At 42.7% G+C, this 13,030-nt stretch overlaps 2 protein-coding genes across 4 annotated transcripts in view; both read right to left on the reverse strand.

Moving 5' to 3' along the window:
- Positions 1–394: 394 nt before the first annotated feature.
- On the reverse strand, positions 395–7,045 carry LOC106612597 (sushi domain-containing protein 6). Of its 2 annotated transcripts, none has more exons than XM_014213896.2 (5): positions 6,773–7,045; positions 4,401–4,507; positions 3,799–4,002; positions 1,758–1,899; positions 395–1,300 (listed from the first exon to the last, which is right to left on the reverse strand). In XM_014213896.2, the coding sequence occupies exons 1-5, from the start codon at positions 6,880–6,882 to the stop codon at positions 976–978; spliced, it is 888 nt and encodes a 295-aa protein (XP_014069371.1). In that variant the 5' UTR covers positions 6,883–7,045; the 3' UTR covers positions 395–975. The 2 variants fall into 2 exon arrangements, with proteins under 2 accessions (XP_014069371.1, XP_014069372.1); XM_014213897.2 differs by having other exon boundaries at positions 395–1,297; positions 6,773–7,042.
- A 1,026-nt stretch (positions 7,046–8,071) lies between these two features.
- Positions 8,072–13,030, reverse strand: part of LOC106612596 (serine/threonine-protein kinase PAK 4) — a 28,230-nt gene continuing 23,271 nt past the window's right edge. For both annotated transcript variants that reach the window (XM_014213894.2, XM_014213895.2), the window contains exons 8-10: positions 11,910–12,035; positions 11,686–11,820; positions 8,072–11,599 (exon numbers count right to left, since the gene is read on the reverse strand). In XM_014213894.2, the coding sequence (XP_014069369.1) occupies positions 11,444–11,599; positions 11,686–11,820; positions 11,910–12,035 (417 nt within the window). In that variant the 3' untranslated portion in view covers positions 8,072–11,443. The remainder of the gene's footprint in view (positions 11,600–11,685; positions 11,821–11,909; positions 12,036–13,030) is intronic.

Below are 13,030 nucleotides of genomic sequence, written 5' to 3' on the forward strand. Positions count from 1 at the left end.
TGTCATGGATATGAATTTGAGAGGTTACATTTCTCAGGCCCATCCTTCAGCTTTTTACTAAAACGGGGGTGGAGTTTTGTTTCAACTGCTGATTGCCGCTTTAAGCTGAAATTCCCACATAGAACTTTAACTTAATTATTCGACATGGATCAACAAGAGCTGGTTATTAGCCTAGCTCTGTCTGTGTGGTGTCCCAAATGGTTCCCTATTCCCTATATAATGCCCTACTTTTGACTAGGGCCTATAGGGCTCTGGTCAAAAGTAGGGCACTTTATAGGTAATAGAGTGCCATTTGGGTGCAGACTGTGTCTCAGATCAACCATGCGATCTACTTTCCTTTGACTAATTCTTCCCAGAGAGCACCATAACTGAATAAGACCAAGAGGTTTTACAATTAGAAACAATGTTGACGTTTAATCTTATGCGCAATGCAATAATTGCAATATTATGTAAATGTTACATTACATACATACATACATTACATTTTTTTCTATTGAAAAGAAAAACAACTACATTCAATGTCTATAACGAATAATTACATCCTGGGGGTTTCTACCCCCAACCCTCCCCAAACTCTGGTCAATAATTCAAAGCAGATAGGGGAGAGGTGCAAGGCGGGAACAGGGTCGGTCTGCTGGTTTCTATATCGACGCTACAACTCTGCGATCATCGCAAATCATAAACCAACAAGAAGGACGCGCAGGTCCCTGTGATGTAACAGTAATGGCATTACCAAAGTCACCTCAACAAACGAGGCTCAGGTCCCATCACTGATGGGATATAAACCATGTCTCCATGGCAGGATACGTCTCATAACATTACAAACAGCCAATCAGAACTGGTGTGCTATGTATAAGGTTAAAACCTGAAAAGAAAGTTGATCCATGCTGGTAGGCTTGAATCCATATAAGTGCCTGAGCACATGATTTTACAAGTCAGTACATCATTGGTGGGTAACACAAATACGCCAGTCACTCAAATGTCCTTGTCATCGGGAAGTGCAACTTGTATGGCTTGAACGTCCACCTCACTCTGACTCTCTCTGGGACGGGATTGGATCTCCTCGTAAGGGGGCGGAAGGATCTCGGGGCTTTGATTGGATTGATGGATAAGGTGACTTGAATCTGATTGGTTGTGAGCTAATGATGGACCTGGAGCCTCCTGGGCCAATAGGAGCTGGGTGGGCCCTCTGCAGGGGGGCAGGTGTTGCCCCCAGCTCCCGTAGACAGCCTCCTCATATGTGGGCAGAGACACAGGCAGGCCATCCACCATCAGATCCATCTGGTCAGAGGAGCACCTGCTGAACAGTAGAGACATGATCACATCACAGACAGCACTCACACAGTGGGTGGATTTACCTACAATCTAACTGACACTACAGCTATGAAACACCCAGCATTGATGATAACATGACTATCAAACCACTGAATTCCCTTCTTCCTCCTCCACAGTCTTTCAACTTTCACTCATCAGATTATAAAGATGCTTTCATTACAGGATGTGATGCATTTCCAAGCCTCTACTGTACAAAGCCACTACAGCGCTGTAACCACCCTACGGAGCAACACACCTGATTCAACCAATCATCAAGACCTTGGTTAGCTGAATCAGGTGTGTTAGTCCTGGACTGGAACAAAACCTACATACACTGATGCTCCAGGACCAGGGTTAGTAGTGACAACACCGCTATAGAGGATCCAGTCATATGAATATAGCTGTGTGAGTGACAGGGATAAGAGCCAGTCATATGTGTTTACCTGTGTGAGTGACAGGGAAAAAGGCGGGACTTGATCACCAAGCAGGCCGTGGTGGTGAGAAGGAATATGGACACGCCCACCGCCGTCGTGGCAACGTTGGGGAGTGAGTGGGCCACCTGGTCCTCATAGTTAACATGTCTGTCTGAAAGAAAACAACACAAACAATCAACACACACACCCATCAACTACCTACAACACTTAGCTGTGGTCCAGTGCGTTAGTGTGTGCACTCACTAATGCCCCTGAACGCACACTGTCGCCCTGGACCAGAGCTACAACACAACAAATACATTCAGTAACTACACACGTCATTTAGGTGAAACACACTACTGATACATATGGACAGTATAAAACAGGGTCTCTCAAAGGGAGTCAGTCATGCATCTGCATGTGGTTTCCTATATCCATGACACACTACATTTCCGTGAGGTTTAATATGGCAGAGGAAAGAGACTGGTTAGTTTGGTGACTTTGCTCACTTCCCGTTTCTTGATGCTGGTTTCCTGCCTCGATGCAGCACAGGCCGAAAGAGGAAGCAAGAGGCTCTAAAGTAGCATGTTAAGAGTCTGCTATGTCGGCTTTTGCATCTCACCAAGTAGGTCATTGACCTCGTGTGAAACTACAGGGTTGCTACCAGAAAGTTACGACAATCAAATCTTAGCACTTAACAGGCCACACCATCCTGTTAACCACCCTAACACACTGCTCAGCTCTAGTGCCACTCAAAGCTCATGTAAGCTATACTCAAGGCCATTGAAACTATAGCACAACAGTCATAGAGTGGTATAGAGTGCATGCTTCCACTTGCCTCGTCCACATCCAATAAGACATGGGTGGGCAATTCCAGTCCTCGAGGGCCTGATTGGTGTCACAGTTTTGCCCCAGCTAACACACCTGACTCCAATAATCACCTAATCATGATCTTCAGTTTAGAATGCAATTTGATTATTCAGCTGTGTTTGCTAGGGATGGAGAAAAAGTGTGACGCCAATCAGGCCCTGAGGACTGGAGTTATCCATCCCTGCAATAAGAGGACGAATGAATGAGGGTGGTCATAGCATTGCTATTAATCAGCTTATGAGATGACTATGTGGAAGAAAGCCATGAAACATTTAAATCATCAACCCATAACCTCCATGCATGCATATAGCCAAACCGGAATCAGCCAAAGTAATTGTTAGGTGTCTGAGTTAATGCATTTACAAAGGCGGTGAGTGATTGAGTACAGAACCTATCTTAAATCACACTGCAACCTTTGACCTGACTAGTTTACCTAACACTTATCTCATATCAGTCACTCATGGACATACTCCACACACACATGCACTAGACCAGGGATGGGCAACTGGCGACCTCGTTTTGTAGGCCCGCGGATCCATTTCCAAAAATAAATAAGCTGCAATTTCGAAGTTTGGTTGTGTACATCAGCAGTTTTTCTCTTGTTATGTCAGTCACTGACAGTCACTCAATTAGCCCATTGAGTGACATTTTTTAGATTGGTAAATTAGTATAGCAGCCAGCTAGCTAAACATATAGTAATCATGGTCTAATACTGACCAGGGGACCCCCATTCATTTTGTTAGTCACTCTCACTCAGATATCATATTAAAAAACGGTTCATTTTTCTCTCTGTCCCATGGCAAAATGAGTAGGATTGCAGGAAATTAACTTGTGTAATTTTTTTTTCTAAAATTGAAAAATCTTCCCTCTGCCCCATGGCAAAACATGTAGAATTGCAGCAAATTGTCTTTAAAACGGCAACATTTTATCTATGCCCCATGGCAAAATTGCAAGAAATTAACAATAAAACGTCAATGTTCTCTCTCTGCTGCCACTAAAATGTTTTGCTCGCAAAGTGGGGCTCTGACTGCATATGTGGGTATGGATGTGGGTACGCAGGCCCGCGAGCCACTGCAGCCAATCATGATGAGTTCAGATTTATTGTGGCCCCCACCCCCATCAAAGTTGCCCATCCCTGCGCTAGTCCATTACACTAGGGGCAAAGGTTTACCCCTCTTCCCACACGGCCGTGGTGACTCACCTGGTGTGGACAGACAGGTGGGCACGCTGGGGATCCATTTGCCGTGGCGGCAGCGCGAGCTGTGCACCTCTTTTGGGATGGTGTAACCGGGCTCACAGAAGTAGTAGATCAAGCTCTTCTGGGGGAATCCTCGGCAGGGGGAGGGCTCGCAGCGGAAGCCCCCATGTTCTGGCACCAGAGGGTGGCTGCAGTTCCCTTGCCTGCCTGCGGATGAGGCATACAGTTCAGTTGTTAGACCTTGTTGAATCTAACCGGCAGTTATTGTATCTCAAAGATCTGTGATTCAGGTTGAAGAGGAAAAAAGCTTTTGGTAGAGAGTTTATTAATAGATACAGTCGTGTGGATGGAGTAAGACAAGTGGAGTCTGGGAGGAGGAGTCTTGCAGGTCTGGGGAGAGGGCTAAGTATCATTGCAGCATGATGCAGGTTGTATGTCCAGATAGCTATATAATTAGCTCTTACAGATGGATTACAGCTTTTGGGTGCAGTGGTGACTGTTTCAACAAGTGCATGGTGTTGCAACTTGGATGCCTAGCAGAGGTGATGACCGGGGTGGACAGTTGTGGGTGGTTAAGGTGGGTGGTTGAGGAGGGAAACGGGTACCTGTGGTGAGGTCTGGAAGGACGACCAGGAGAAAGAGCCCGTAGCCCAGAGTGACGTGTCCACACAGCCATAAAGACTTCCGCCGCGCAGACATCAAAACAGTCTTCCTGCAGGTGCAATAAACAGAGGACTCAGTGCCCTGCAGATAGTCACGCACATACATATGCACACAAACAAGCATGCACGCATGTGCACACTCACAGTTGCAAAATATCGACAAATATCTAATCATGCACATGGAAAGCCTCCCCTTTTGCCCTAACAAAGGCAGGGGACAGCGGTTCACAGCTGCAGCTACCATAAACACCCACAGCCTGACCCTGAATGAGTGAATCATTCCCTGACCCTCTAACCTTTCATTTCCAGAAACTGGAACTAAACTTGGGTTATTGTTTAACACCGGACATTTATCAACATAACTTATATGACTGGTAGTGTTTTTTTTCACCTGGCCCATATTTCCTCTCTTAGCACTGAATTTGACACGAACACAAATCCTATGGCGGGTTTCGGAGCGCTTTCATATTGGGGGTGCAAGTCATCTCTGGAACAGCAGGGGAGGTCCCTGCCAACACCACGTGTGCCGTTCTCACATAGCCTACAGGTGTAAGATCTTAAATTGAGCCAGTTTTCTACAGCATGAAAATAATCCTGCAGCAACAGGAAATGTGAATTATTATGTGGATTCTAATTCATTTACATTTTTGTAGGGGTTGATACAATTTTCATAAGGGAAAATCCAGTGTGAAATTTTTAAACGTTAATTACAAATTTCCGAAGCCTTTTTAAACCTCAAACACACAACAAATTGTACATTTCCTGCATTGCTGGAAGGTTTCTGCAACAGAGTGATCATATTAATATCCTAGACCTGTATCTACCAGGCAGTGAGCTGTGACCACAATGTAGGTGGGTGGCATCTTACTCAACATCTCATTAAAATATGACTTCTGTTCATGAACAAGCTGTGAAGTATGCCATTATAAATTGCTCCAGTTCCATTATAAAGCATTACTTTAAAACGCAACACTATAAAATGAAATGTAATAAATATCGATCAATACATTTACTAATGTAGACACAATAAGTTGTCATCAACAAATCTAGTAAAAAATAAACATGTTTTTCTCCTCTGTATGGATTTGGTAACTGTTTGTCTTCTGTGTGCCTGTAATGATTCCCATGTTTGATAGGTTAGTGTAGGTGTAGTATATGGCCAATATACCACGGCTAAGGGCTGTTCTTAAGCACGACGCAAGGCAGAGTAAAAAATAAATGTTTTGTCATACCCATGGTATACTGTCCGATATACCCCGGATTTCAGCCAATCAGCATTCGGGGCTTGAGCCCTGAATGCTGATTAGCTGACACCCATGGTATACGGTCTCATATACCACAGCTATGACAAAACATGTATTTTTACTGCTCTAATTACGTTGGTAACCAGTTTATAATAGCAATAAGGCACCTCGGGGGTTTGTGATATATGGCCAATATACCATGGCTAAGGGCTGTGTCCAGGCACTCCACGTTGCGTCATGACTAAGAACAGCCCTTAGCCATGGTAAATTGGCCATTTACCACACCCCCTTGTGCCTTATTGTTTAAATAACCCATGGGTTTAATGACTTCTGCTATGTGGTACTTCGCACTTTCTGCTCTGATTGTCAAACTACTCAGCTGCATCCCTGTGAGATGTTTCTGTAAGTGTCATACATGGGTGACATTGACACACAGTAACACTTTTCATGCCATCCCACTCATCCAAGAGGAATAGACAAGTGATCAATTATAATATGACTCACACTACCTATGTCTTTGTGTTGTCATGGAAGTGAGGAAATATTATCAATGGTAATTTTATGCGTCCTATCAAAACACATCCAGGCACAAATTATAAGGAAGGACCTTGTAGAATACGGCAGAATATGGTAAGCAAAGGCTATTGTGTTAATCAAAACCAGGTAGGCTCATAGAAATAAGGCAAGTGTTTGTGGTACGTTCATGAAAAACCGACTAAATAGCCTACCAGCGCTCGCTGAACATAAATGCGCAACGGAGCTGAACGCACAGGTGCATACCCAGAAATCACCAGATATCCCCAAATAAATACACATGCCAAAACTGACGCATTTATACCATATCCAGCATGCTATTATTTCAAACCAGTCTAATTAAAAATCACAATTTTCTTTAGCCGAATAAACTCAACTCCCAATAATTCAAAAGAATATTCCTACAGCCAACATCAACACTCTGTCCTACAGGCTAGCCATATCCTACATATCACATGTTCTATTACTGGGGTTAAACTTATCTTTAGGCAAGTAAAAAAAAATACTTGGCTAAATATAACCAATAAGGCTACTCACCTGTAGAATCTAGATATAGGAATATTCCGTCCGAGGACTAGTCCAAGATGGTATAAATCAATACTTCCCAGTCTGTTTGATATACGATCCGCTCGAGATGAATATCTCATTTGTTTTACTCGACAAATCTCCTCCAGATGAAATGGGGCATATAGCAACAACTGGATCTATTTCACAGCCGCTGACAATTGAGTCATCGCTCAGCTGTGTTTTTGACAGGAACAGAGAGACTTATCACAGGCTCCGGTCCCGACTACGCGCGCTGGTGACATTGATCGAGTTAGTTTTGCAGAGTGGGTGGAGTTGCCTCATTTTAGGCCATTCCATTGGTCGTTAAGCGACCTCTCCACGGGTCCATGCAAAACCAACTCCACCACTGTCTTCACACAAACCCCGCCCTGAGCACGCCGCTGGACCTTGTCATATTCAGTCAATTCGAGCTATATTTCCCAGAACTGTGGAAACTGAACGTTCAGTTCACCGCAGTATAATGAGGGGAAATTGTTTTTAGACCACGCTTTTCACAAATCCTCTGTTTACAACGCTGTCCCCCACCGTGGTCGCCTGCTAAGATGAGTGAAGTGAACAAACAAGTCTACAGTGCAAGGCTAGATGATACAGAATCACATCCGACAGAATGACTAGACGGAAGTGCTAAAAATATAGTGCACCAATGCAACAGAATTTAGTTCCTTCCAGAGAAACATGAATATTGTATTATGTAATATTTAACCTTAACATATTTCTCAAATGTATCATGTTGATAAATATGAAAATAGACAAACGTCTGGCCGTACCTAAGACACAATATAACTAACGAACTTATTAGCTATCATCCACCTATATATAGGTCATGGGCTCCAGTCATGGGCTCCAGCCCATACCTTAAAACCACAAATCATAGGCAAATGTTATCAATCATCAACACCATCATAATCATCCTCACATAACCACAGGCCAAGTCTTTTTATTTAACCTTTATTTTACTAGGCAAGTCATTTAAGAACAAATTCTTATTTAAAATAACGGCCTACCCTGGCCAAACCTGGACGACGCTGGGCCAAATGTGCGCCGCACTATGGGACTCCCAATCACAGCCGGATGTGATTCAGCCTGGATTTGAACCAGGGACTGTAGTGACGTCTCTTACACCGAGAAACAGTGCCTGACCGCTGCACCACTCGGGAGCCCAAGATGATGAGTACCATCTGCGACAAAGGCTATATCACAACTTTTGAAATGGTTGACATCCTCAAATGGTCACACAATACACAAATGATAGGGCATGACAAAAAAAACTGACATTTTAGAAAAAACTGTATTTGCCAAAAATATTTAAAATTGCATTTTTTTTTTTTACAATAACCAGCAGAAATTCAAAAATCCAGGGGGGGTTGGGACTCAAGAAAAACTGTCAACCATCACAAACTTGACAATACTGATGCCTAAATGATTTAGCATACAAGAACGTGTGAAAAATGATCATACAAACAAGTTGGAGAAATTCACACAAATATATTTCCAAGTAGGCCAGTCATTAGGTTTCACAGCTCCTAATTGGAATTGGAGCATCCTCTCAACAAACACAAACGAACGATATCAATGAGTTTACTCTGAGGCACTATAGATTCCTGGAGATTTGTAAAATCATCATGTACATTTGCAATTAACAGCAATTACAAAGAAAGGGAATCATATTGATCATGTTACTTTTCTGAACGTTAAGGCATTAACACACAAAATAACCGAAAAAAACGAAGTTAAGCCGTTCTAACCTTGACAGCCATTCAATTAAGTAGAAGCCACAGGAATGTCAAATACCAACTGCGGAATGTAGGTGATTGGTTTCATACCAGCCACTGAAAACTGTAGTTGACGTGAGTGAAACCAATGGCGAATGATATCGTATCTAACATGTGGGGGTTAATGAGATGATTCAATTAAAAAAAAAAAAAAAATATCAGTGTGCCATCACTTCACGGTAATGATTAGTTAAGCGATTTAGAAATATACAGTATGCAAAGATGGATTTAATGAGTATCAAAACAGGATTTGTTTAGAAAATTAGTTTATCAAAATGCTGCACAATTATAGTTACAAAACTTTGTGAGCAATGAAAAGTGATCAGTTTGATTGTCATTCTTTCAGTCCATCTTTTCACTCAGTTTTGCAAAACTAAACTGGAAGAACATGTTTTTTTTTTTTTTTACACATGGAACACAGACGGATCACATCTTACTCATGTCACTTTTAACAGACGTCCACTTGTCTTTCGGAAATATGGAATATTGACAGAATGTTAAAACCGTACAGTAACCTCTGACATCTAATTAACAGTACTTCACAATGTAGTGTTAATGTCTACTTATGGAGTCTGTTCCGATTTCCTCACTGAAACTCAGAACAGACACATTGGCTACTCTTTGCTGTGCACTAAGGCCTCGTAGTCTTTGGATGCTCTCTATGGTGAATGTACATATGCGACTTCGTCTTGCTACTCTAGAATTGGAGGGGGAAGCTCAGAGAAAAATGAGGACTAACGATAAATAGGGCCCTATAAAATCTGTTAGCTTTTTTGACCAAATTCTGTTTTCCCTCAGTTTTTTCATGTGTTCGCTCTCAAAAAAAAAAAATGCACACGTTTTAAATAGAAAAACAGCAGCATTTGATGTTCGAAGTCCACCACAACGCTTAAACCACATCAGGGAGATCACTTTCAAGGGCTGTGAAAAATCAAAGACATTTATATTTTTGGCTGTAGTGTGCACCAGCCAAGAGACTTGTTTGGTTATCTGTGTTTCTGTAGCGTGTGATTGCAGTCTGCTGAACATTCTTTTAGAAAGCCTTCCCATTTACCAGAAGACGGTGATTATTAGCATCATTGCTAACGGCTACACAAAGTGGTAGACAAACGTGCACTCAGACAGGGGCATTAACATGCCTTTGCTTCTGAAAGTTGAAGGAAAATACAAATCACTGATGCAATTTGTTTATGTTTTATGATAATCTTGGCTAAATAATACATTTTCAAATACATTTAGTTGATTTCTTAACAAAGTTCAATAAATGTTTTAATATTATTGAATTCCGTTTTAATGTGTGGATTCGTGATTCCACCCGCATAGACTTTTGTAGGGCCCTGCATGAAGTGTGTGGGTGATTGTGGTGAGTGTTTACTATTTGAGTTTGCATCTGTGGGTCTGTTTTCTGCCATACAGTTCCTGTCATTGCTACATTGTGGACAAGAGTTCAGTTCTAGCAGCTGTTGCACACTTCATTTAGCTAAGCGCGGATTTTCACCTTGTGTGTCCGTTTCCTGTTCTAATAAGCCCTTAAAGCTGGGATCCTTATCCAAAATGGTGAAACAGTCACGTCCATTTGCGATATTACAACAAAGTGGTAACTGCAAACACCCCCCCCCCACCTCTTTGCACACACGATAGAAGAGGACAATATTTTCTGCTTTGTTTTTTTTTTACCATGCTGCGCGACGCTCCTCACCTCGGCAACAACAAAAATAACAGTAGCACTGTTTCCCCCTAATGCAGATCCCATCTTTAAACACAGAGCCAGTTTGTGGCTCAGCACTACATTCACATAGTCTAGAACCATTGTCCAGACTGGCCAGGTCAGGCGTTTAAGAAATGAATCATTAGGAAAAATGACTAAAAATATATTTTCTGTATATACAGGTGTGTGTGTGGGGGGGGGGCTTTCATAAGGGTTGTCCTTACATTGACCTAGTGGTCACTACTATAAACTAACAGCTGAGGTCTACAGCAGCAGATCCAGGGGTTACAGGCAGCACAATCTACATGGCTAAATTCCTAAAGTACAAATAAGCCTTTAGAAAAAAACAGCTGAAACTCTGCCTCGATGTTCACTTTATGATATTCTATTAAGCACAGGTATATTAAAAGAAACTAATTATCTTATAATAAAAAATAATTTAAAAAAACGATGATATATTGGAATCAACCAGGAGTGCAGCTTCTATCTCAGAACAGTGCTTCAAATCTCACTGTAACCCCCCAAAAAATTATCACAAAATAGAGAAAACAAAGCGGATATATCTATGTTCATCATACTTACAAGAAAAATAAAGAAAATAATCTAAAACACAACTCCAGTGTCTACCTTTGCTTAGGGTTTGTAACAGGAACCAAGTGTTTACTTTCATGAAAAAAATACTTCGATGCAGCATGTGGTAAGAGAAAAGCATGGTCCTCCTTCAGTAGTCTTTTCTGATGTCCTGTCTATTGGAATAGAGTTGAGTCTGGGCCATGTAGTGAGGAAGTCCTGCAGTGTGGAAGCATGGTTCAGACCATTCAGCTAGGATGCTAACAGTGTGTTTTTATGAGTCTCCAAAGCAAGCAGCACTTTCCAAACATCATTCTGCAACAAACAGCTCAAGCTATACATCCTTGTAGTGTCAAAATCTTTTCTCCCACAGGAAAAGGGACAGAGTTCCTTTTCATTTCAAAAGGTTCTTAAAAAAATGCTTGACCAGTAAAAATGCTAATATGAGCTGGGCAGTGTTTCTCCGCTGCCCCCCCCCCCACACACCCCAACCTCCTCACTCCAGAACAGTGTGAGTCCGAGGTGTGAGCTTGGGGAGTTGAGGGTCCATGTGACACTACTCCTTAGTGGGGGAGAGGTCTCCGCTCGCTCTCATCTCATGCGGTTCTGCCTCATGAGAGGCACAATGCAGGAGGGCGGGCCAGCCTTGCTCAGGAAGGGGTGCTTGAGTAGCTCATTGGCTGAGGCCCTCTGGGTGGGGTCTCGCACCAACAATTTGTCCAGGAAGCCCTTGAGGAGAGGAGAAACCTGGGAAAAATAACATCAAAGGATGACTATCAATTTCAAAATGTTGAATAACAGGAGAGAGAGGCTCTTTCTAGTGTGCCTAGTACCTTGTGTAAGTTCTTGAGTTTGGGTGGTAGGTTGTCACGGATCATCTTCATAGCTTTGAGGGGGGGCTCATTGAAATAGGGGGGTTCTCCGTCCACCATCTCGATCACCATCACCCCCAAGGACCAGATGTCCACCTACGGGGTAGAATATTGTATACACACAGTGATCATCAATAGTTTCGAATTATAGTGCATGCACACAGACACAACTAACTGGACATTACCTCAGGCCCATAGGGCAGTCGTGAGATGAGCTCCGGGGCCATCCAGTAGGGTGTGCCCACCAGGGACTTGCGCCGCTGGACCTCTTTCGACACCTGGGCGCAGAAGCCAAAGTCTGACAGCTTCACCTGGGGGGGCCGGGGGGCATAGAGGAAAGGGTCAGAGCTACACAACAATTAAGAAGACCTGAGTAACTGTTGATCAGATGCTTTGAAAATTAATTATTTACGGGGGAAAAGAAACAGGCATTCTAAAAACACTGCCATCTTTACAAATGACTAAATGATAGACTTTTCAGCTGACATGGACGTGGTGTTATAGATTGACAGGCTTAACTCTTAACGTACCACCAACAATCCTCTATCTGGCAATGTGCTGCTTTACAGTATTACACATCACAGTAGAACACCTCCCACAGCTTTCTGAGAAAACCTTTGCAATGCCTGGGTGGATAAATATCCTGTCTGCCAATGGTGACCTCTGAAGAACAGGGCTCACTGACTCAAGCATGCTTTGAATTGGTAAGGGGAAATGTGAATACACACACACTCTTCTGCCGAGAATCAGCTGAGGGTTACTGACTACACTTCCCCTTGGGTCAACCACAATAAGAGCTAAGCACAGTCCTTAGCATGCCAACCATGACAGCTACAAGTGTCTTCAGGGGGTTTCAGGTTGACACTTGGGCTCAATCATCTACAAACTGTTGTCGGGTAAAGTAAGAAGTACATTTACAGCGTGAGCTTCAAGCCCTCCATTACCTCTCATACTGTATATTACAATACTTTGGGAACAAACATGACTGCAACAAGTTCCTCTTTCCCCATATCTTCATTTTGACAGCTGGTTTCATATCGTTTCGATATGTAAATGGGGTAGCCTGTTATGACTCAGTGGTATGGGGAGGGTTGTCACGATACCAGTAACCCCAATACTCGGAAATATATCATGGCAAAGAAACAAAACATGAAGAATCAGAAATTCTGTTGGATACACAGAGCCTTCTTGTGTCACTCAGAGTCACATGCTAGGCCTATATCACACAATATTTTATATCATACAGCAGGTTTTTCAAGGACCATAGAGGTCAGTCTATTTCGGGTTTTATTTTTTTGCCATGGAA

Source organism: Salmo salar, chromosome ssa09 (genome assembly GCF_905237065.1).
Source record: "Salmo salar chromosome ssa09, Ssal_v3.1, whole genome shotgun sequence".
NCBI lineage: Eukaryota > Metazoa > Chordata > Actinopteri > Salmoniformes > Salmonidae > Salmo > Salmo salar.